General features: G+C 40.8%; 1 protein-coding gene across 1 annotated transcript in view; it reads left to right on the forward strand.

Moving 5' to 3' along the window:
• The first annotated feature begins 4,521 nt into the window (after positions 1-4,521).
• dlgap3 (discs, large (Drosophila) homolog-associated protein 3) overlaps positions 4,522-25,997 on the forward strand; it is a 36,426-nt gene continuing 14,950 nt past the window's right edge. The window contains exons 1-4 of the mRNA XM_060942069.1: positions 4,522-5,559; positions 18,900-19,117; positions 23,315-23,417; positions 23,809-24,025. Coding sequence (XP_060798052.1) covers positions 4,522-5,559; positions 18,900-19,117; positions 23,315-23,417; positions 23,809-24,025 — 1,576 coding nt within the window. The remainder of the gene's footprint in view (positions 5,560-18,899; positions 19,118-23,314; positions 23,418-23,808; positions 24,026-25,997) is intronic.

Consider the following 25,997-nt stretch of genomic DNA (forward strand, 5'->3'; position numbering starts at 1 on the left):
TGATTTTCCCTTTTACAGTGATCTGTTATAGCTGACTTATAATTTTCCTGTTGTGCCTTTTCTTTTATTGTTCGGGTTTGTCTTGTAGCCGTCTCCTTTTCGCACTCTTTCTTATGTTCATGTTTTCTTGTGCTGAAACTCCTTCCTGTCTCCCCAATATAAGTTTTATTGCATAATTTACATGGAATCTCATATATGGTGTTGCATCTGTTGTCCGGATGTATTCTGTCTTTGGGATGCACCAGGATCTGACGGAGTGTTGTGTGTGGTTTGACAGGTGTGTTAACATTGTGTTTCCTCATTACTCTTTGAATGCGTTCAGTTATTCCCCTGATGTATGGTAATGTAACTACTCCCCTGTGTTCTTGTTTGTTAGTTTGTTTTTTCTCTTTCTTTTGTGTTTTGTTGTTTTTAACCTGTTCCGCCCCTTTGGATATTGCCCATTGTGGATATTGACATGCTTTCAGTGCGTGTTGTATATGTTGTTCCTCCTGTTCTTTGTCCTGTGGATCTGTAATTATTGCTGTGCGTTCATGTAATGTTCTAACTACGGATATTTTGTGCATTATGGGGTGTTCGGAAGTCCAGTTTAAATATTGGTCGGTGTGTGTGGGTTTTCTGTGTACTTTTATTTTGATATCCCCATCTTCTGTGTGTTGTATTTTTAAATCCAAAAATGCTATTGACTGCTCCGTTTCTTCTTCATGTGTGAATTTTATATTGCCGGTATTGTCTATGGTGTTAAGATGGTCGGTGAGTTGTTGAGTGTGTCCCCTCTTTACTTTTTCCAATATGTCGTCCACATACCGTTTCCAGAGTGTTGGTCTGTATTCCGCTGGTATTGTGGTGAGTGCTTTTTGCTCCAGATCCTCCATGTAAAAACCGCACATGATGGCTGATAGTGGGTCTCCCATGGCACTATCAGCCATCATGTGCGGTTTTTACATGGAGGATCTGGAGCAAAAAGCACTCACCACAATACCAGCGGAATACAGACCAACACTCTGGAAACGGTATGTGGACGACATATTGGAAAAAGTAAAGAGGGGACACACTCAACAACTCACCGACCATCTTAACACCATAGACAATACCGGCAATATAAAATTCACACATGAAGAAGAAACGGAGCAGTCAATAGCATTTTTGGATTTAAAAATACAACACACAGAAGATGGGGATATCAAAATAAAAGTACACAGAAAACCCACACACACCGACCAATATTTAAACTGGACTTCCGAACACCCCATAATGCACAAAATATCCGTAGTTAGAACATTACATGAACGCACAGCAATAATTACAGATCCACAGGACAAAGAACAGGAGGAACAACATATACAACACGCACTGAAAGCATGTCAATATCCACAATGGGCAATATCCAAAGGGGCGGAACAGGTTAAAAACAACAAAACACAAAAGAAAGAGAAAAAACAAACTAACAAACAAGAACACAGGGGAGTAGTTACATTACCATACATCAGGGGAATAACTGAACGCATTCAAAGAGTAATGAGGAAACACAATGTTAACACACCTGTCAAACCACACACAACACTCCGTCAGATCCTGGTGCATCCCAAAGACAGAATACATCCGGACAACAGATGCAACACCATATATGAGATTCCATGTAAATTATGCAATAAAACTTATATTGGGGAGACAGGAAGGAGTTTCAGCACAAGAAAACATGAACATAAGAAAGAGTGCGAAAAGGAGACGGCTACAAGACAAACCCGAACAATAAAAGAAAAGGCACAACAGGAAAATTATAAGTCAGCTATAACAGATCACTGTAAAAGGGAAAATCACATTATGGACTGGGGGAATGCCAGAGTCATCCGCACAGAAGATAACAAACATCAGCGCTGGATCAGGGAGGCCATGGAGATCCGTAAGCGAAGCCCGAGGACCATCAACCGGGATGAGGGAGCATACATGCTCTCCCACACCTGGAGTGCCATCTTGCAGGGGACAAACAGACAGTAGAAGGCGTGACCGACCTGTCAAACCAGACAGGAAGGCCACGCCTTCAGAAACAGCAGCTGATAAAAGATGCGTCACCAATTAACATCCGGTGACACTCTGAGGAAGACGGAAGTTGTACGTCGAAACATGTCAGGTAAACAAACCCAATAAATTAGATGTCTGATAAAAAAGAAAAAAAAAAACCTAACTATATTTAATATAAGACATAATGAACGTAATCAAAAGGTTTATAAACTACAGTAGAAATGACAGAAATGCTTCAATTACATTTATATTCTAGGAATTGTTATGGGTGCCAGTAATTGTGGAATGGGTAATTTTATGAAAAATAATAATTTCTTAGTCAGGGATTTTTTATTTATTTATTTTTTAATTCACTTGAGTTAAAGGTTACATTTTTCTACAATTTTCAGTGAGAGATTATGCTTCTGCAACAAAAATTTTATTTATTTTAAGGCTTTTAACACATCTTAACCAGGGGTGCCAATAATTGTGGAAGGCGCTGTATATGATTGAATGTATGAAAGTTAGATATGGGGCAGTCAATGATTCACCGTGATATTATTGTATGTTGCAAGTTGTTTCCGTGCTTTACAATGTAGTGCAATAATACGGCATGTGATGCAGTGCCTGGGTGCACGTGTGTCTGGGGCGGTGTTCTGTCTGGGTCACTCCATATGGTGTTTGTGCTCATGTGGAGCAAAGTAGTAGGTCCAGGTTGTGAGTGGGAACAAAGAGAGCAGACAGAACACGAAGGGAGAACTCAAAATGGAGGAGAGACATATGGCTATTCAGACAGACGCTCTAGAAAGGCTGTCAGGGTTCCTCATAAACTGGAGTGAAAGAAGTAGGTCAAATGCAAGGATCTAGAGTTAGCTAAGAGAGATGGAAACAGATGGAGAAGGGAATAACAGAGGAAATGTCAAGAGATAATTGAAAGACATCCCTGAACTGTCAGAGATGCCTTTGAGATGCATTTGAGATGTATTTGATCTCTTTGCTACTTCATTCCACTCTCTACTTAATCTCTATTTCCATCCTTGCCTGTGAGTGACTAAGACGTAATGCTGTGTGACAAGGTGTGTTGTGGACAAGTGGCACTTAAAAGAATGCTGAGAGACGTTGACTGACAGCAGCCTCTTCTAAATTACATACACATCACGCACTGGGTTATTTATCCATGATGTGTGACAGCACTGTTTAATGTCCTCTCTCTCTCTCTCTCTCTCTCTCTCTCTCTCTCTCGTTTACTCTCATTACTTCTCACCTCTAAACACACATTTCCTAGTTTATAACTCTAACATGCATTCATACACAGAGCACTTAATAATAGGAATGAACACAGCATGTGTATGATGACGCTGTCTAAGTGTCATGGCTGCAATCTAGCAATGTCTGCTGCTCTAGTTACCAATACCAATCACCTCCACTTCTTTCAGCTCTCAAACCAAAAGAGCCGCTTCACGACCTGTCGCTTAAAGGAAATATTCCCCGACCTATGAGCTACACAAACAAAGCAGAACTCATTCTCCTCACTGTCTTCCATTGTGGTGCTTATCTCATCAAGATTAACACAAACCAAGCATGGACAGAGTAGAGAAGAGTCATAGGAATTGTGTGTGATGGGCATGAAATGGGTTATGGGATGAATTAGTGAAACAGCATGCTTTGCTCTTCTAAATGAGTTTGGAGTCAGTTATCGAGGATGTGGGATGACTCACTGCCACAGATGAACAAATAGAGCTCAGATGTGCCGAGAGTGCAGCTGTGCATGTAGTAGGCTGTCAGGATCAACTGCTGCTTTAATAATGTAAATAATAAAAGTATGATTGGCTCACCTCCTTGAACAAAGCTTTGGAATAGAACGCCACCCATGATGTGATAACATATATTCTCAAAATGTCTCTGAAGAAAGACTTTTTTACAGAATGAGTTTTCAGTGAACGACTGAAAGCAATTTGTATCCCAGTATGTCTACACTCAGGATTATGAGAAAAAATCTGGCAGATGTGATTCCTCACAAAATGCGTGCACACACACACACACACACACACACACACACATATATATATATATATAATAGTGTCGGATGTAATGGTCTAAGGAGCAGGTAGAAATTGCATAAAGTTAATTTACAGGGTCTTGTTTATGACAGAAAGTTCTTGCACCATCAGAAAGAAAAATATGTTGGAGAGTACAAGGAATTAAATTAGTGCTGTAGTTATTGGTCTGAGTAGCTCGTGCTCAGAGTCCCAACTGATTTGTTTAGCTCTCACAAGAGATTGTGTCTCCAAACTTAGCAGTATGTGTAAATTGAAATGAATTTATTACTTTAAAAAAGAGCACTTGAAAATAACTAACTAAATAAAAGAAAATCAACAAAATGTAGGGCATAGCTAATACATCGAAGAAAACATTTCCTGACCATGATGTTTCTTTCCTTTTTTTGCAGCTGACTCCAACGCAGCCCTGTCGCGCCCACAGCGCCCGCTCTCGGCCCGGGCGGCCCACCATGGCCCAGCTATGAAGGGCTACCAGGTGAGCCGCAGCCTGTCACAGCACTCATCTGGGCCATGCCACTGCACGCCTGAGGAGTTCGAGGCCACGCGTGACTACTTACGCCATGCAGACCACCTGTACTATCCCCCTGGGGGACCACCTGAGCCCCTGGCACTGCCCCCTTCTGGAGGAGGCACTTTCCCACGTTCACATTCCACTCAGCAGCAGCCGTATGACTCATGCGAAGAATGCTTGTCTTCAGCTGGGCATGGACATGGGCATGGGCATGGACATGGGCATGGACATGGGCACCCAAAAATGCACCGCATCCCTCCTAACCTGCTGGATCAGTTTGAGAAGCAACTACCCTTGCACCCAGATGGCTTCCATACTCTACAGTACCAGCGCTCAGCCAGTGGGGAGCAGCGCAGTGAGAGTCCCAGCCGCATCCGCCACCTGGTGAACTCTGTCCAGCGCCTATTTGCCAAGTCACATTCACTCGAAGCACCATCCAAGCGTGAGTTCAATGGATTCAGAGATCGTGACCGAGAGCGAACCCAGCGCAGTGGAGGTGAAGAGGGCACAGGGCACCACCACCCAGGAACACATCAGTCACGCTCGACACGCCGCAACAAGAGTCGGGAACGCAGCAAGAGTGGAGACTCGCGCCATGAATCCCGGCACTCCTCACGCCACCGCAGCAAGACAGCTGGCTGGTGGAGCTCTGATGACAACCTGGATAGTGACAGTAGTTTCCTGGTGGCTGGAGGCAGGGGGTCAGGACGGGGATACCCACCAGGTCATGAGACCCTGGATGCAGCCATCCAGGAGCTAACCTTGAAGAAGGTGAAAGGTCATGCTTCTGGAGAGTGCTTAGCATGCAGCACCATGGCCAGGACAGGAGATAGTGCGCATTCTCTTAAAAGGAGCACCTGGTCAGCCATGACTGTCAACCAAGCCAGAGAAGCATATCCCGCTTCCAGGGGAGGAGGATCAGGCTATGAAAAGGCTCTGGTACCTCTTGATGCCAAGTTGAAGGAACGTAATCTACATTACCTACAGGCAAGTTTGTGTGTGTGTTTCTGGTTGTGAATGAGTGACAGTTTTACCACCTTTATAAGAAAGATCCTTATGACACACACAAACTGTCTGCTTTCAGCCAGGTTTTATACTCGATTTGGCTGCCATTGAGTAATCAGCGATGGAATTTTATGTGCACCACAATTCAGCTGTTTGACAGAATGGAGTGCTTATTACACTAACAACCTGATTTGTTAGAAAACTTTGTTCACTATCATCTTGTAGGGGTGCAATGATGTAGCATATTGTATCATTCACTGCAAGGCTTCGATTTGACATGTCTGCAAAATGAGCAACGCATTCAACAGACTACATAATAAAGTAGGTTATTTGTCATGAAATACCATTATGGGGTGGCACAGTGGTGTAGTGGTTAACACTGTCGTCTCACAGCAAGAAGGTTCTGGGTTTGAGCCCAGTGGCCAACGGGGGCCTTTCTGTGTGGAGTTTGGATGTTCTCCTTGTTTCTGTGTGGGTTTCCTCCGGGTGCTCCGGTTTCCCTCACAGTCCAAAGACATGCAGGTTAGGCTAATTGATAGCTCTAAATTGACCATAGGTGTGAATGTGAGGGTGAATGGTTGTTTGTCTCTATGTGTCAGCCCTGTGATGACCTGGCGACTTGTCCAGGGTGTACCCTGCCTCTCGCCCATAGTCAGATGGGATAGGCTCCAGCTTGCCCGCGACCCTGCACAGGATAAGTGGTTACGGATACTAGATGGATGGATGGCAATATCTTTATTTTGTGTTTCCTCTTTCTCTTGAATCAGGAAAGGCTGCATGCTTTTCCTAAGCACAGAGTTTTTCATGAGACAATACATAGGCATTCTAGTGTACGAGCATAAAAACCATTGCTAATACACACATTCTCTACCTCAATAAGACAAAATTTTTTAGCTGATTGAATCCGGGTTAAAGAAACCAATCAAGCCAAGCCAAGAAGCCTTTATTTGTCACATGTACACTCAAGCACAGACTAAAGCACACACCTAAATTTAACCTCTGCATTTAACCCATCTGAAGCAGTGAACACACACATGCACACACAAGTGAGTAATGCGCACACACTTACCCAGAGCAGTGGGCAGCTATACTACAGTGCCCAGGGAGCAGTTGTGGGTTAGGTGCCTTGCTCAAGGGCACTTCAGCCCAACCTCAGGCCATGACTGCCCCATGTTAACCTAACCGCATGTCTTTGAACTGTGGGAGACACTGGAGCATCCAGAGGAAACCCACACAGACATGGGGAGAACATGCAAATTCCGCACAGAAAGGCCCCCGTTGGCCGCTGGGCTCGAACCCAGAACCTTCTTGCTGTGAGGCAACTACACCACCATACCAAACCAGTGTGGCAATTGGAAAGTTCATAGCTGCAGATATGAAACTACTACAGTGGTGAAGGTAGAATTCAAAAATATATTTGAGCTACAAAGACACCATACATTAGCACAGCTGCCAGGTGTTCTTGTTTTCCCCCAAAAAATGTACTGTATCAAGACAATGCATGTATTTAATAATAGCTGGCGTTGAGTGGTAGAGCAGATATATTCCATTTGGCTAGCTGAATGGAATATATGTGATATACCACGAAAAATAGCCAGCCAATATTATTATTATTATTACTATTATTATTATTATACATACACATTCTCTTCATTATCAGCATATCAGCATTCTCAAAGGCCAACGCGAGCTTAACTGCAAGTCAGCGCTATCAGCACAGCAGTGAAGTCACCTTCCAGCCAGTGTAGTGTTCATCAGTAGTGTTAGCGAATGCTAATAAAGCAGTCAAGCCAGTGCTATCGAGTGCAAACAGCACAAGCTAACAACCGAGAAACTAAGATTTCTGTCTCCAGACTCCTCTTCCATGCACACTCGCCACAGTATTTTTCACTCATACTTAAGTATTCATTTCCCTATGTGATTTACTTAGTTACTTTTAAAATCAACATTGACAACTACACACAACAGAGCTACCTGGCAGCCTGCCGCTAATCCTTGCAAAATCCTCTGCCCTGTTGCTTTTTTGGTGTCTGACTAAGTTTTGGCTGAGCTCAAGTCCCAGCTCTAATAGTAAGGATTCACCACTGCTTGTAGTAAATATGCCTGAAGAATATCTAATGAAGTTTTGGGAGCCTTTCGGGTGTTCAATGCGTCTTTCTCTTTCCTGGTGAACAAAGAAATGTTTCTGTGCATGCACAGCAGAAAACTTTCCCATTGGATAATCACGTCAGCTCTGACGCGTGACGTCATGTTGTCTTGACTACCATGCAATATTGTAAACCATATTCAATGCTTATTCTCCATTGGGTAGAGTGGCATAATACATGTAGGATAAGCGATATGCTAACAATATTGCATGCTATCAAAGCAAATTAATGAAACCCGCTAGAAGGGAATAGAATACATGTTTTTATTCCATGGAAAAAGTGTCCTGTATATATAAGAAGAAAAGAAGAAACCTTTATTCGTCACATGCACACTTCAAGCACAGTGAAATTCATCCTCTGCATTTAACCCATCTGAAGCAGTGAACACACGCACACACTCAGAGCAGTGGGCAGCCACACCAGAGCGCCCGGGGAGCAGTCAGGGGTCAGGTACCTTGCTCAAGGGCACTTCAGCCCAAGGCCACCCCACGTCAGCCTAACTGCATGTCTTTGAATTGTGGGGGAAACCGCAGCACCCGGAGGAAACCCATGCAGACACAGGGAGAACATGCAAACTCCATACGGAAAGGCCCCCGCTGGCCGCTGGGTTCGAACCTGGAACATAATAATAATAATAATATAATAAATCATATAATATAGTATAATTATAGTATAATAATAAATCATATCAAATTTGAATTTTGTGATTTCATGAACTGATTTTACAGAGTTTATGTTCATGTCTGTGACACCAGTAGCGTCAACAGCATGACTTGTTTTAGGGACAGAACACACTGGAGCTGCAGCACCCTTCCTTCTTTATCTTACAATGACTCACAGGAATTGGAAAGTGATGGCAAGAGATGGCAAGACACAGCTTTTATAACCAAGCTAATTGTGAGTCTCTCACGGGGTAACAGCAAGACCCATACACTCACTCAGAAAGATCAATGTTATGAGGAAAAACAAAGCTTTCCAAGCACTACTGGGGCTTTGCAATAGACAAAACAGGCTATAGATGTTGTACTTCACATACAATGTCAGCACCCTCATCATGGAAGGTCAAATCAACCAATTATTTTGTATAGTGTGAACAAGTCGTAGGGTTTGGCTGTACATGATAAGTAATTTAAACATGGAATATGAGTCAGCAGTAAAAAAATTCAATTTTAAAATATTGTACTGTGTAGCTTCAGTCGAAGCAGTAAGCCCTGCTCAGCTCCAGCTGTTTGAATATTCATGCTAAAGCCAATACACCCAGGCAGAGACAGTCACACTGCCACTCTCATTGACTTGCAGATTCACCTTCCTGACAAAAGGAATTAAGCAATGTTCAGAAACAGGTTATTTGAGCTGGACTGGCTGACAGTTCTTCACTGTGAAATAAAAAAAATTATGTGGTGATTATATTTATTAGATATTACCAAGGTGCCAAGTCTGGCACTTTTATCTGGCCTGTATGGCAAAATGTCAACAAGCAGAAATGTACACAACAATACATTTACATAAACCTGTAGTTACACTACATACTGAGAGAGCATGCCTGCAGGCGAGATTTCTATCACTGTTTATTTTCTACATATCATATATGCAACAGACATGCTATACTTATAATATAGATATATAGGCACTACCTAAAAGCAGAGCTCCTGATGTGTGTTTGAGCTAAATATTTGCAAGAGCACAAAATCGACCTGAATAGAATCATAATAGCATATGAACCATCAAATTGTGTAGTGTAGTATATTTTGTCAATAAATTGCTGCATTGTCTTGTGACCGTGACACCACTAATGAGATACACATCGCAATTATGAATACATATTTATTCCTTTCTTTGACACTGCATGCCATGCAGCAGAAACAACACCACGGTGTGACTCTGCTGGGTGCCTGGTGGACAGCAGTGAACCAGCGTTTTCACTTTACATCATTACTATATAGTTACAATCGAATATTATCGGACATAAGAAATAATCAATATCGATCCGTGATAGTTTTAGATTATCTACAACTAAGGAAAGATGCTCATAATTGCTATTGAACTATACAATGATTGTTTACACGAGTGTACAGAGTAAGAAATCATTCAGGTAAAAAAAGCATACAATGCAATGATACATTGCCCACTATGAAAACCCCCCAATATTTTTTCATCCATATTTTCTGTAAAATGTGTTAGTAAATAATCCCACATTATTTTTTAAAAAGCAAATTAAAAATAAGTGCTGGATAAAAACCTATCTATCTTACGTAAATAAACATACAAATTTAATTGTCCAGTGGTCAAGTGTTTGAGATACGTTGCCTTGCACTTACGATCTGAGCCCAATCTGTGACTTTCCCTGTGATGGAATACGTTTATGATTCATACATCATATGGATGCAAAAGCCATCAAAAATCAGGTTGATGCATTACCACATTCTCTTAAGTATGGCGCTTCAGTCCACGCACCTTTCACGTGCAGAGCTCTGCTATAAGTTAGCCTTATTAATGCACAAATCATCACTAACTTTGTTAAACAGTTCAGGGAGACAAAAACACATTTTGCATTCAGGATGCTGGAGTTTTAAACAGCATTTACAATATCTGGCATGAACTATGATTTCAAACCCAAATGATAGTCTTTTAACCCTTTGATGCACAAGCTAAGCAAACCCAGCTTAAATAAAAACTCAGCCGGGCCACTTTTGTCCCAGGTTGTGCATCAAAGAGTTAACAGACATTATGTGTTGATTACAATAATTATACCTCAGTGTGGATGAATTATAGAATCAGAAGGCATTGATTAATTTTCTGTAGCAGCATGGCTCTGAATATTGACACAGATGATATTTATATGAATGCCTTCTGATTTTCAATTTGAATGTTACAGCTCATTCAGACAGACTTGAAGCAGGCACTCCACATAATCAATGGCTAATAATAAACGGATTAAAAATGGAATGTTAAAAGCATATAATTTTTCAGATGATGAGGTTTTCTATTAGGAGACTTCATTTAATATTTATGGACAGAGTCTCAGCATTTTGTAAAACTCAGTAAGTTTCCCAACATGGGAGTTAATAACTTATGTTATTCCTCACTTACAGTAGCTATTTTGCATTGTTCTCTACATCAGCATCTCTCTCTCGCTCTCTCTCTCTCTCCCTCTCTCTCTCTCTCTCTCTCTCTGAATTGATGAGTCAAAAAAAACAACCCCTGCTTTCCATGTCGTTAAGAAACCATAAAGCTCTTCTCTCCTGAAGACTCAAGCCTTGCAGATGTTCTGTAACATTAAATATAATGATAAACAGTTAAAAACAGTATAGTGGTATTCGTTAATAAATTCAAAATTGTAGTAATTGACAAATTGCTGCCGTATAACGGGAACACTATCTCCAGTACAGATAGCCTCCAAGAACAAAGCACAATCCATTTGTAAGCTTACCTCGATCACTGAAAGCAAAATATCCATAATTATTCTATCCACATTCACTGGATATGAGCAATCGTGCACTCTGATTGGCTACTCTACTACTAGGATATCAGCTCTGTGATATCCTGTGATATACTGTGAGTAGAGAAAAACAAAATGGTCAGATATATCACTACAATTTAAAAGAAACAGAATTAGTTAAAAGAATATAGTTCTCCCCCCCTCAATATCTCCTGTTCCATATTCCAGCCCAGTTGGTGGCAGTAATGCACCTTTAAGTTGGTTTGCCCACCGGCAAAAAAACTAAAGAAGAAGAAGAAAATGGCGGAACATGTTGCTGAACCAGCCAAGGACGAAATAAAAACTCTACTCGAAAACAAAACCCCAAAATACAAAACAGCAACAAAATATGGAATAAAAGTATTTGATTGTAAGAGCATATTTAATTTTCATAAATAATTGAATTTTCAAGAATTATTATTATAGCATTTTTCACAAATTGCTACTGTCATTGCGCCGGCTTGTTTACATTCTAAGTGGAAATGATTTTGTCAGATGTTTTGGATAAAGTTTTTATTTATCGAATTTGCTAAAGATAAAAGTGCTCCATTTCTCAAAATCCAGTCAATGTGGATAGAATAAAACAGTTATTCCACGGAATCGGGTCATACATGAGCTGATAGCTGACGAGGAGCGTAGTGCCAAGTGGGCTATAAGCCATGTATGCCGAGATATGTTCTTACCATCAAATACTTTCATTCCATATTTTGTTGCTTTTTTGGTCTTTTTTTGGGTTTTGTTAAATATAAACTGTTAAAGAGGATCGATCAATCCACATCGAGAGGAATCAGCTGAGGTGGCTCGGGCATCTTTTTCGGATGCCTCCTGGACGCCTCCCTGGGGAGGTGTTCCAGGCATGTCCCCCCGGGAGGAGGCCCCGGGGAAGACCCAGGACACGCTGGAGGGACTATGTCTCTCGGCTGGCCTGGGAACGCCTCGGTGTTCTTCCCGAGGAGCTGGCCGAGGTGTCTGGGGAAAGGGAAGTTTGGGCTTCCCTGCTTAGACTGCTGCCTCCGCGACCCGGTCCCGGATAAAGCGGAAGAAGACGAGACGAGATAAACTGTTAAATATATTTATACCCTGTATGCTGTAGCTTATATCGAAGTAGTTTGCTGTGATAGCTAAAGTGACGTGTAAAATGTAAATGAGTTTATACATAGCATTCAGCACTAACACATTATTAAACTTTCATTCATTCACAACAGTTACGAAGTATATATTTACGAACATAATCACCAGATGTATAGCTGCAGACATATAGGTGAACTTGCCCTCATTCACCCCAAATATATGGACACATACAAGCAAACATAAACATGCACACACCCTTTACTGTACACAAACCTGTGGAGAGCAGCGTGGATACCCTGAGGGCAGGCTAAATTAGGGGTCTCTGGAAGGTCCCACCCCCTTGCATAACTGCCATTTCCGATGCTGATACAGGCTGAGTGTCTCTATGGCAACAGCAAGTAGCACTTCCTCCTTTACCACTCCATCAGTGAACCACAGCAGAACCCTTCTCTTGATGGATAGGGATATATTAAAGGGAAATGTGTGTGTGTGTGTGTGTGTGTGTGTGTGTGTGTGTGATCATAGTACAGTACATGCATCCATCCATATTGTATATTAAACAAATATCAGCATAAGTAACAGCCTAGATGTCTATTCTTTCAAGGCTCCAATGTTGAAAACAACAAAATAAAAACTAAAATATCAAAAGTAGGCACAAATATGAACATCCAGGACTGAACAGATTCCGGATATGTGATTTGTAAAAATACAGATAATGGATAATTAAATAGAAACAGATGAAGGAAATACAGTTTGTGTTTAGCATAGTGTTTACAGTGTTTTTTTTCTTTTTCTGAGACATTATTTTGCTGAAACTTGTGCTTAAACTATCAAAATTGATTGTTAACTTTACATGTCTTCTAGAACAGATGACTGTTTGCAATTATGAAACTGTTAAAAATGGTTAGTTGAGTGTTTCCTTGCTTCATACACCAGAGCTTGATTTGAGAAAGGATGCCAAGAGATACCACCCCCCCCCCCCGATTTAATGTCATTACAATTTATCACTTTACTTCTCCTCGGGAGATGCATTACGGTATGTTAGGCTATTAACTGATATCAGGCCCCAGCTGCTGTTATGTAGGTCAAGCTGCTGAAAACGGAGAGCAAGATCATTGAGTTTCTGCAAATATAAGAAAACTGATGATATCAGTTTTTGTTTTTTGGATCAGGAGAGAATGGCCTGTAGAATATATTACAACAGGGTTCTCAGCCTTTTTTTTTTTTTTTTTGACCATTTAAGGATCCAAAATTCTTGTTCTCCAAGTTGAAGAAGAAGAAGAAGAATTTTATGCATCGCGTGTACACTTGTGAAATTCCTCTTCTGCATTTAACCCATTTAAAGCAGTGAATACACACATAAGCAATGAGCACACACACATACCCAGAGCCCAGAGTAGTGGGCAGCTATGCTACAGCACCTGGGAAGCAGTTGGGAGTTAGGTGCCTCGCTCAAGGGCAGTTCATCCCAAGGCCACCCCATGTTAACCTAACCGCATGTCTTTGGACTGTGGGGAAAACTGGAGCACCTGGAAGAAACCCACGCAGACATGGGGAGAACATGCAAACTCCACACAGAAAGGCCCCCATTGGCCACTGGACTTGAACCCAGAACCTTCCAGAGAACTTGTGCCTTAGAATGTAACAGAAGCAGTGTTAAAGGACAACTGAGGTCATTTTTAAACTTGCTTTATTTCTTAATTAACGTGTTATTCAATTACGTTTTTGGTTTTAGTAACCTTATATCGTGACTCGTATTGGCAACTAATTGCAATTAAATAATATACCTATTCGGTTGGGGCAGCACGGTGGTGTAGTGGTTAGCGCTGTCGCCTCACAGCAAGAAGGTCCGGGTTCAAGCCCTGTGGCTGGCGAGGGCCTTTCTGTGTGGAATTTGCATGTTCTCCCCATGTCCGCATGGGTTTCCTCCGGGTGCTCCGGTTTCCCCCACAGTCCAAAGACATGCAGGTTAGGTTAACTGGTGACTCTAAATTGACCGTAGGTGTGAATGTGAGTGTGAATGGTTGTCTGTGTCTAAGTGTCAGCCCTGTGATGACCTGGCGACTTGTCCAGGGTGTACCCCGCCTTTCACCCGTAGTCAGCTGGGATAGGCTCCAGCTTGCCTGCGACCCTGTAGAACAGGATAAAGCAGCTAGAGATAATGAGATGAGATACTGTAAGACCTATTCGGTTTTTAGCTGTGTTGAATTTAGTTCGTTTGGTCCACGGCAGGCGTTGCTTATCCACACGATCTTCATGAGACTTGTGCGAGACTTTGAAACGTGAAGCGTCAGCCAGGTGTCAGTGCCGCCATTTTGAAAACTGTTTTCCAAACGAAATATTGCACAAAAACAAGTTTAAATGATGATTACTGCCTACTTTTTTCAAACTTTCCTGATTGCTATCAAAACAAACAAAACTTCTGGCTTGATTACATCAGCATTCGAAAGAGGGCGTGCGTGTCTTTTGACAATGTTGGCAGATGTTGGTCACTTTGATTTCCGCTGTATGTTTTACTTCCGTCCTACGATGTCTCGCACAGGCCTCAATAAATCTCATTTACGGCCACTGCTTTGACATATGGACTCATATATTACATAGCATATTTCACACACTCATAACTTGCTAAAGCAGCGACAAAATAGCTGTCAGAAATGCATTCCTATATTTAATAAAATGAGAAATAGAATTTTGATTATAAAAAATTGCCTTCAATTCTCCTTTAAAAATCTTAGCTGAACAATCCATGTAACACTGGCTTTACACTCATTTCAAGTGAACAAATAGTTTTATGTTTGAGCAGTTTTATGGTTTGTAAAATGAATGAATTCCCCTTTGAGCAGACAGACATGTCTATTTCAATTTTTTTTCTATTTTCTATTTTACTATTACTATTATGGCGGCACGGTGGTGTAGTGGTTAGCGCTGTCGCCTCACAGCAAGAAGGTCCTGGGTTCGAGCCCCGGGGCCGGCGAGGGCCTTTCTGTGTGGAGTTTGCATGTTCTCCCCGTGTCCGTGTGGGTTTCCTCCGGGTGCTCCGGTTTCCCCCACAGTCCAAAGACATGCAGGTTAGGTTAACTGGTGACTCTAAATTGACCGTAGGTGTGAATGTGAGTGTGAATGGTTGTCTGTGTCTATGTGTCAGCCCTGTGATGACCTGGCGACTTGTCCAGGGTGTACCCCGCCTTTCGCCCGTAGTCAGCTGGGATAGGCTCCAGCTTGCCTGCGACCCTGTAGAAGGATAAAGCGGCTAGAGATAATGAGATGAGATGAGACTATTACTATTATTATTCTTGCATCTACGTTTTTGGAGGGCAAATACATAAAAAAAACAACAGCTGGATACTCTATGTTGCTTTCACAAGTCTTATGACCCCTATCTGTATCTTCTAATTCAAAATATTTCCACAAGACAAGCTGGCAAAGTGCTGAAAGCTTGACTGAAGTAATGGCAGATGGCAACAGTTGCTAGGCAGTGAAGAGAGAGCCAAGAAAATAGAGCGAGGCCTGCGATCTGTAATTACATTAGTAGGCTGGCTAACTACCTAACTAGCCTTCTTGGGTTTATCCCGCAGAGCTAGGTTTTTCACATGTCCTGTCTGAACCATTCTCTAATCTATGAATATATGAATAGATACTTGAGATAGTATGTACATTATCTACTTCATTTTTTTCATTCATAGTTAATTTTTACATAATACTCCAAAATGCAGATTCAGAAATGGCAAACTATTTAAATGAGCATGCAGTAATCTCACGTTATGAAAGCAGGGTCTAAGAGTCAGCAGTATGTCTTGTGAGAGGGCTAACTCAGCTCTTCTGGGACTGAGAGAGAGAGAGAGAGAGAGAGAGAGAGAGAGAGAGAGAAGGAGGCACCCTCACCAGTTGGGGTTCCAAGTCACTGAGTAGGGGCAATTTTCCAAGACAGAGAGCACAAGAAGTGAAAGGCAGCAAGCTGATAAGAATGAATTCACAGCAACTGTGGGCAAATATAAGAATAATGGACAAGATGGAGCAGGTAGGATGGAGAAATTGAGATGTGAGTGGAAAAGAAAGTGTGTGTGTGTGTGTGTGTGTGTGTGTGTGTGTGTGTGTGTGTGTGTGTGTGTGTGTGTGTGGGTTGTGTCAGTGAGAGTCTGAGAGAGAAACCAAAGGAGGAAAAGCATATGAGTCATTGGTCCGAGATTGTTTGTTAATGCAGCTAACTCTTGTTGATTATGTTGCTCTATCCATAAAATAAAGAAAGTAAAACCTATGGGCAAACGCGAAGCTAAAAATGGCTGATAGAAAGAGATGGAGCACTGAAATCTTTTGAAAGTTTTATGCTCTGAGAGGTAGAGTAGGGGGCAGGAACACAGAGATCAAACTTCACCTCTTGAAAGCAATGACCCGTACTCCATGACTGAACATTCAAAATACTAGCAGACGTGAGTGTATGTGTGTAAGTCAGCTTTGTCTCGTGTCTGACTGGCGTCACTAAAGAAGGTATGATAACCTGATGCACTTTCTGTGAACTCCATATTGGAGGAAATGAGGTCATGCTCTAGTCTCGTGTCACTAGTGTGTGTAAAAGGAACTGATAGGAACGGAGAGACAATGATTCATCCTGATGTTTAAGTTTTTAGTTTTGAGCTTTCTGCACTTAATAATAATAATAATAATAATAATAATAATAATAATAATAAATTGTATTTATAAGCATCTTTCAAGATACCCAAGGACACTGGGCAGTTTAAAATCCAAGAACAACAGTACACAGTACGCAAGAATGCACAAACACTGAGGACACTATACTCGATGAGAAACAGATACACAGAACTAAGTACAGAAAACATTTAAAGATAGACTGCCTTTCAGATTGTTCAAGTGTAGGTCATAAAAAGAATTTTCCCTGACACCCAATTATTTTTGTTCAGTGGACCGAAAGCTACTGAATTCGAATCACAGACTTCTAATTTTATTAGTTGTTGTTTTTTTTAATAGAACAATTAATGAATTTAGGGCCATGTGGCCCTAAATTCACTGTTATTTTTTCCTGCTTCACCATGACCCAATTCAAGATACTACGTCATGCATCACGTGGTGGGCTTTCCCCGTTCACACAAGGCATTGTGGGATACAAATCTGAAACATGAGAGAAAAATGGAGGACGTGAGTATGTGAATGAAACCTGGAAGACTGACTACAGTAATGTAAAGCGAGAAGAAAAGATGTTATTTTGCAAAGGAAAGGAAACGCAGGACCAAACTAATAAATATCGACAGTCAGCGAGCACCTCAGCGTGATCAGCTGTTCGTTTAGTGACAGAATGATGTAACCATCAGTGCATGGTCAAAGGTAAACCTGTGCATGCGCACACAGACTTCCTCTGTCTGTCTGACTGCGCGAAGTGAGCAATTTCATGCACATTATTTGCTTGGGAATCCCCTCAAATTGAATAACTTCCCAGCCACAAAATGGCCTGATATATTACAGAAATAAACATATATCACAATAACCAAATTTCAGAGGGAACTAAATTTCACCGATTTTATGAAATTGAAAGGCTGTCTAGCTTTAAGAGAGGTACTACAAGAGCACCACAAAGGAGGGGCAACACAAAGAGTATGGGCGGTACAAAGATAAAAATGAGTAAAATATGGAAATACGGAAAAAGCTTTTATGTTTTATGATTATTATTTTTCTCCAAATGAAGCAATAGGAGCAGTTACGGTAAGAGGCAGTGGGGAAAGCCATTCGGAAGAGGTGTGTTTTCAGCAGCGTTTTGAAGGTGGATAGTGTTGTGCATTGGCGCAGTGCTAGTGGAAGGGCATTCCAGAGTTTAGGGCCAGCCACACTGAAGACCCTGTCCCCCATGGAGCAAAGCCGAGAGGGGGGGGATAGCTAGTAGATGGGCATCAGTGGAGCATAGGGTGCGAGATGGTCTGTATGGAGTTAGGAGATTTGATAGATAGGAAGGGGTCAGGTTATGGATTGATTTGTAAACAAGTAGAATGATTTTGTATTGGATGCGGTACTGGACTGGGAGCCAGTGTAATTGCTGGAGAATGGGGGTGATGTGATCCCATGTGACTCACTTTCTGTTGTTGTTAACTACCCTACATGGATACCCTAAAGATTTCCCAAAAAATGTTTATTCCCAAGTCTCCAAGTCTGCTACAATGGATAATCTCACCTGGGTAAGTCTGGTTGACTTGTACCTAAAAAAAAAAATTGCTGTAATTATGAAGACTTCATCCCAGAACGTTTATTTATATCATCCTTTTGACACATTTAGTACTGTTTGACTTGATAGTCTACAGTTAGAGTCACAGCAGAGTAATGATTTATAATCATACTATCCGGTGTCACGCAGAAGAAGGTGGGTTCGCTTTTGAGTTTGGTTTCTCTTAAGTTTTCTTTCTCGTGTCATGTCAGGGAGATTTCCATCCCTCTGTCACCACTGCTTTGTAAAGATATGAATGTGCAGTTGATTATCTTATATCTCAGTTGTAATTAACTAAAAGAATAAAGTTGTTTTGAGCACAGTGGTCTAGCACCTTTTATTCTATGTCACAGGCAGCTTGTCGCTTACTGCTATTTTGACAGAACACTTTACTGAATTCTTATCTGTGTGTTCATGACAGGTTCCCACTGATGAGTGGGGTGGAGGGGGAGGGTCAGAAAGCGGAGGAGAGATCCCGTGCAGACGCATGCGCAGTGGCAGCTACATTAAGGCCATGGGTGACGATGACAGCGCAGACTCAGACACCAGCCCCAAAACTTCACCAAAACGCTTGCTCATTGCTCAGAGAGATGCTTTCCGGCGTTCCATCAGCATGGACCAGCGCGCGTCTACAGCCAAGTGAGTTACTCATTATAATTCTTAGAAAATTAACATAACATATAACTCATTGAGCACTTTATGAGAAACATCTGTATTGTTAGATCAGCTGAAATCTTTAAAAGACATACAGTATATTGTGCTTTCCCTTGGCATTTGCTCCATTGAGAAGAACTGGTCATTGTTAAGGTATTGGATCTCTATAATAATGAGTATGAGCCTCATTGGCCTTCAGAATGGAGAGTAGAACATTTCTATGGATCTTCTCAGACTCATGATATTAATTAGGGTGAGCTCTGTATGACCTCTGTATTCGAGTCATCACCTCTTATCAGCTATACCTCAACCAGCTAGACCTATAGGCTCAAATATATATGTCCTCAATCCCGGAAAGACATTTTTCCTCCATTTTTGCCTCCACCATTAACAGGATTTTGTTTACCTCCATCTCATCAAGTACTGTGGGCAATGAATCGTCCTCCATACTTGACTGCAGGCTAGCTTATTATCTTTTCACAAGTCAGTCAAATCTTGTTGGATAACAGCCACAACATAATATATTTCAATCGGAAATGCATCCTGCAATGAAAAAAAAAATGGATTTGAACATCCATTTCACCTTGTCTTTAATGTTAAACACATATGAGGAAGACAAATTATTTACTTTAGAATGTTATTTTTAATGAGATATAATTTTTCAAAACTTCAAATCAAGTATAGTATCACTCAACAGTTTATTCAAAACATTTATTCAGAAGGATCTTCAGCAACAGTGAGTTCCATATATATATAAATTATTTATTCTATCCACATTCACTGGATATGAGCAATCACATGCTCTGATTGGCTACTCTATTACTAGGATATCAGCTCATATACCGTGAGTAGAGAAAAACAAAGTGGCAGAGCGTGTTGCTGAACCAACCAAAAAATAAAAACTCTACTCGAACCCCCCCCCCAAAAAAAAACCTAAAAAAGCAACAAAATATGGAATGAAAGTATTTGATGGTAAGAACGCATCTTTTTTTTAATTTTTCAAGAATTATTATTATAGCATTTTTCACAAATTGCTACTGTCATTTCATCAGTTTGTTTACATTCTTCATCTTTAAGCATTAAAATTTGTTGAATTTTTTTTTAGACTGGTTCAAAAACTCAAAGAAGTTTGAAAATTACAGAACTGAAATGTCCAAGGAAGAATTAAGTAAATGTCTAAAACTATTCTGTGCCTCAGTACGACAGCAAGACGGCACTTTCTACAAAAAAACAACCAAAAAAAACCCCCACTAAAGTCAATTCGTGCAGCCATCAATAGGTTTTTAAGAAGTCTGCCGAAGCAGAAATGATTTTGTCGGCCATTTTGTATATACAGTGTCTTGAAAAAGTATTCATACCCCTTGAACTTTTTCACATTTTTCCACCTTACAACCACGAACTTAAAAGTTTTTTATTGAGATTTTATGTGATAGACCAACACAGAGTAGCACATAATTGTGAAGTGAAATGAAAATGATAAATGGTCTTCAAAATTTTAAACAAATAAAAATCTGAAAAATGTGGTGTGCATTAGTATTCAGCCCCCTGTACTCTGATACCTCTAAATACAATCCAGTGCAATCAATTGCCTTCAGAAGTCATCTAATTAGTTAATAGAGTCCTACTGTGTGTAATTTACTCTCAGCATAAATACACTTGTTCTGTGAAGGCCTCAGTGGTTTGTTAGAGAACAATGAAGAACAAACAGCATCATGAAGACCAAAGAACTCACCAGACAGGTCAGGGATAAAGTTCTGGAGAAGTTTAAAGCAGGGTTAGGTTATAAAAAAATATCCCAAGCTCTGAACATCTCAAGAAGCACTGGTCAATCCATCATTCATTCATCTCATCTCATTATCTCTAGCCGCTTTATCCTTCTACAGGGTCGCAGGCAAGCTGGAGCCTATCCCAGCTGACTACGGGCGAAAGGCGGGGTACACCCTGGACAAGTCGCCAGGTCATCACAGGGCTGACACATAGACACAGACAACCATTCACACTCACATTCACACCTACGGTCAATTTAGAGTCACCAGTTAACCTAACCTGCATGTCTTTGGACTGTGGGGGAAACCGGAGCACCCGGAGGAAACCCACGCGGACACGGGGAGAACATGCAAACTCCACACAGAAAGGCCCTCGCCGGCCACAGGGCTCGAACCCGGACCCTCTTGCTGTGAGGCGACAGCGCTAACCACTACACCACCGTGCCGCCCCTGATAAAAGAATTATTCCACTCAATCGCGTTGTACATGGCTTATAGCTATCAGCTCATGTACAACTTGATTTTGTGGAATAATTGTTAAATATATAAAATCAGTGTTGTAGCCGAGTCACTAAACCTAGAGTCTGACTCGAGTCCCCACTGTTCAAGTCCAAGTCATTAAAAAAAATTTCGAGTCGAGTCCACTATTGATCCAAGCGAGGCACAAACAGGCTATCGTAGACTCGGCAGAATCAAAGACAAGAAAGAAGAAATCAGGGATCAGGAAAGCAAACAAGGAAATAAGGCTTGGTAAAGTGTCAGCAACGCAACTCAATACTTCACAAAGTAAGTGTGTTTTCACAGTTTTTATATAGGCGCACTGATTGCGCCTTAATCTTGTGCGAGTCGTTTACAGCGTGCAAGAGTCCGCTTGGCATGCGCACTGGCCGGAGCGCACCTGAGAGTCTATCTAATGCATACGCCAAGGTGCGCAGGTGTGACACTCTTACACGAAATTAGTGCAAAAATTAATGTAGATATAAATATCTTATGCAAAATTATTATAGCATGTTACAAAAAATAAAGAAAAAAAAATCAGAGTCCCCATCTCCAGTTTGAGTCTGAATGCAGTTAAAACATGAGCATGAGTCCGAGTCATCAGTGCTCAAGTCAAGTCATGAGTCCTTAAAATTAGGGCACGAGTCAGACTCGAGTACCACAAGCCTGATATATATAAAATTTAGAAGTACACTTAAACATAGTACACTTTCATTCTGAAAACCCACCATCAAAGCAAAACACAATGTATACAGTCCAGTGTAATAAGGAATATAGATTTGTACATTGGTGAAACCAAGCAACCATTTCATAAGAATTATTTTCCAACACAGTTAAACAAATTCGAAACTTGCACTACCGTTCAAAAGTTTGGGGTCACTTTGAAATTTCCTTATTTTTGAAAGAAAAGCACTGTTCTTTTCAATGAAGATCACTTTAAACTAATCAGAAATCCACTCTATACATTGCTAATGTGGTAAATGACTATTCTAGCTGCAAATGTCTGGTTTTTGGTGCAATATCTCCATAGGTGTATAGAGGCCCATTTCCAGCAACTCTCACTCCAGTGTTCTAATGGTACAATGTGTTTGCTCATTGCCTCAGAAGGCTAATGGATGATTAGAAAACCCTTGTACAATCATGTTAGCACAGCTGAAAACAGTTTAGCTCTTTAGAGAAGCTATAAAACTGACCTTCCTTTGAGCAGATTGAGTTTCTGGAGCATCACATTTGTGGGGTCGATTAAATGCTCAAAATGGCCAGAAAAATGTCTTGACTATATTTTCTATTCATTTTACAACTTATGGTGGTAAATAAAAGTGTGACTTTTCATGGAAAACACAAAATTGTCTGGGTGACCCCAAACTTTTGAACAGTAGTGTAAATTCAACACACATACCGGTAGGTTGCTTGTTCAATACATGACACTGTATTTATTACAAACAGTTGTCTGTTTTGTTCAATGCAATTTGGTCACTGGAGTTTTCATAAATTTCATTGTGTCTTCTTGTGCCCTAGTATATTGCAAGAAATGGATTATACGATTCACGCAGTCAAAATTGCTGCCTTTGTGTTGTTTTACATTGGACATAAAGCAAGCTGTAAGTGAAAGTATGTGATCTGTGTGAGTGAGTGTGTTAATCCAGGTGGGCAAAGTGTCTCCTTTACTTTGAATAACAAAATCAAAGTTTGTTTTAGAGTCCTGTTCTTTTTCTTGTATTAATGCCACACCAATGAAAACTTTCACATTTCACCATTTTACACTTGGGAGATACAGTATATTCACAAATCACAGATGTTAACTGGCAAGAAAAAAAGCAGTTTTGTTCATTTTATTGTGTTCTGTATTTATGTAGTTCATGTTGACTTTTATGAAATATAGGATAAATTTTTATTTCCTTGTTTATAATTGTTCCCAGGTACTCATGTAAACAGTGTACAGATTCCTATTCAAACAACCGTACCACACCGAAAGGCCATGCACGCTCTCGGAGCTACACGCGCTCCTTGACCAGCTCACAGGTAACACACACTCTCAAAGATTGCACTGTTCCAGACAGTAATATTGCACCCATTCAAAGAATAATAAGTCTCATTACTGCAGATTGATAATCTACATCTGACTGGGCTTTTACATAATGTTCCACTGCAGAGCTGTAACACAAAGGCTAAGACCCAATTCTCTGTTGTCGTTTTATTTCCACTTCCAGTGTCTACATTCATAGTCATTCATTACTTTTGAAAAGCATGACAAATGACCTCTGCTTCCACGCTTCTCTTTCCTCAGGCTACTGGTTGAAAGCAAATAGAGTATCTTTGTTTTTAACTTATAATTCATATATTCTAAGGCAGTAGATGTCGCAGATGTGCATGTAAGCATAACCTTTCCTCCACTGTATCTGTGTAATGGTAGCTGGGGGACACGCTGAATCGTCAGTTCGAGTCAGTGTGTGAGAGCATGTTTGGAGAGATAGAGTCTCAGGCCGTGGAGGCCTTGGATCTGCCCGGCTGCTTTCGTACACGCAGCCATAGCTACGTGCGTGCCATTCAAGCAGGCTGCTCCCAAGACGATGACTGCCTGTCCGTCTTCTCCATGTCTGGCCCTCAGGGGAGTGTCAAGGGTGGAGCAGGTGAGGGCTCTTTGTATAGGTGCAGGTGTGTGTGTGATTGTGTACCGTATGTAAGGGTGAGAGTCTGTGTAAATAGATATCTCTGCCTCAGGCTCTCCCTTTCTATGCAATAACAGGGATTACTCAAGGATCTTAATGAGTTTTTGGGTCTGTCACCCAGACAACTGCTGAGGAAACAGCTCAAGGCTTTAGATCTAAAAAAAAAAAACACTCTCTCTCTCTCGCTCTCTCACCCTGTCTATGCTCTAGCTCTTCTTCTTAGCTTAAAGTAGAAAATCTTTTTAAAGCTTTAGTAAAGCCATAGTGAAGTATCAAATGTGTTCATTGCCACCCACCCACACCTGTCACCCTCCCACCCATCCATCCATCCATCCATACACACACACACACACACACACACACACACACACACACACACACACACACTCTTACATACACCCCACTGTAACCCCCTCCAACCCCCCAACACACGTGTGGTTTATTATCCTTTTTAGAACCTTCCACTGCTATATCTACACCTAATTCTTTGTAACCCTAACCTTGACTTCAGTAACCAAAAGGAAACATTTTGTCTCCTCCTTGCTGTCCTTTTTTTTAAAAATTATTTATTTATTTATTTATTTATTACTTAAAAGCTGCAGTTTTCTTCATGGGGACCAGCCGAATGTCAAACGCATGCATGCACACATGCACAGTGTGAATATCCATAAACCCTTTGCCCAGTAATGGAATTACAAACCCATATAAAAACACGCACTAGGCCCTGATTTTGTCAGAATTAATGCAAATAAATATTCTTCATGAATAAAACATGTTTTGCATGTGTGTCCTTTTGATGTGTCTTGCTCAGATGAATGGCCCCATGTGGCCAAGTACTCTGACAGGCAGTGTGATGTAGCTTGCAGCCTCACTATCAGGGATATAAGATGGCTACAGAAGGAGAGGAGCTTAGAGGGTTTATTTTTCAGCCTCTTCTTAAAAGGCTTTAACTCAAAGGACAGTTTTCATGAAATTTCCATTTCATAATGCAGTTTGTGATTTAAATGTTTACCAAATTTTTGTGCCAGAAGTAGTGAAATTGAAAGTCTTGAGAAATGGGCAGTAATTAAGCCATATAAGAAAATACAAAGGGATGACAAATAATACAGGGTAACAGTGTTAAGCGTTAAATAATCAAAATGAACATTTTAAAGCAATGGTTTGGAGAAGTAATGGAGGTCTATTTCACCCAATATCATTTCCAAAAATTGTATAGTTACACATTATAAATATGTTTCAGACAGACAGCTGCTTAAGACAGTGTGATTTACTTTAACCTATAAAAAAAAACAATAAAACTTGTCACATTATCAGGACAGTCATCTTGGAATAGGAATCATTTATTTCCTCAGGACAGTTTGATATCAGTCCAGGAAAAATAAGCGATGATGGTGTTTGGATTCACAGCACATACACAGTAGGTGAAATTGTACTACAGGTAAGCTGGAAGTTACAACAAACACAGTATATAATGTCATTTATTTAAAGCAAGATCATAGAGCTCATTTCAATATAGCCTGTCCATTTGTTGATTCATAGTTTGAAGCAAGTCAGTCAATATTTGGGCAGGTATTAATGGAAAAGATTTTGGATGGGATAGACTTTCATTATGTTGGCTACATTAATCTCACAGATCCAGTACAAAAGTAGAGAAGTAAATTTAAAACACTAAACTTTTTGGGGTTATGAGGTGCTTTTTTCCCTTGGAAACATTCCATTAACACTCGCTCTTTATGGGATTTGTCATTTATAAAGGCTAGTGTACTTTATTGTAATTTATAAATCGGCACATTGGCGCAGTGGTTAGCACTGTTGCTTCACAGCAAGCAGGTTTTGGGTTCAAAGCTGCCAGTCAACCCGAGCCTTCTGTGTGGAGTTTGCATGTCCTCCCTGTGCTTCCCTGTGGGTTTCCTCCAGGTCCTCTGGTTTCAGT

The sequence above is a fragment of the Neoarius graeffei genome, chromosome 16 (genome assembly GCF_027579695.1).
Source record: "Neoarius graeffei isolate fNeoGra1 chromosome 16, fNeoGra1.pri, whole genome shotgun sequence".
In the NCBI taxonomy this organism is placed as follows: domain Eukaryota; kingdom Metazoa; phylum Chordata; class Actinopteri; order Siluriformes; family Ariidae; genus Neoarius; species Neoarius graeffei.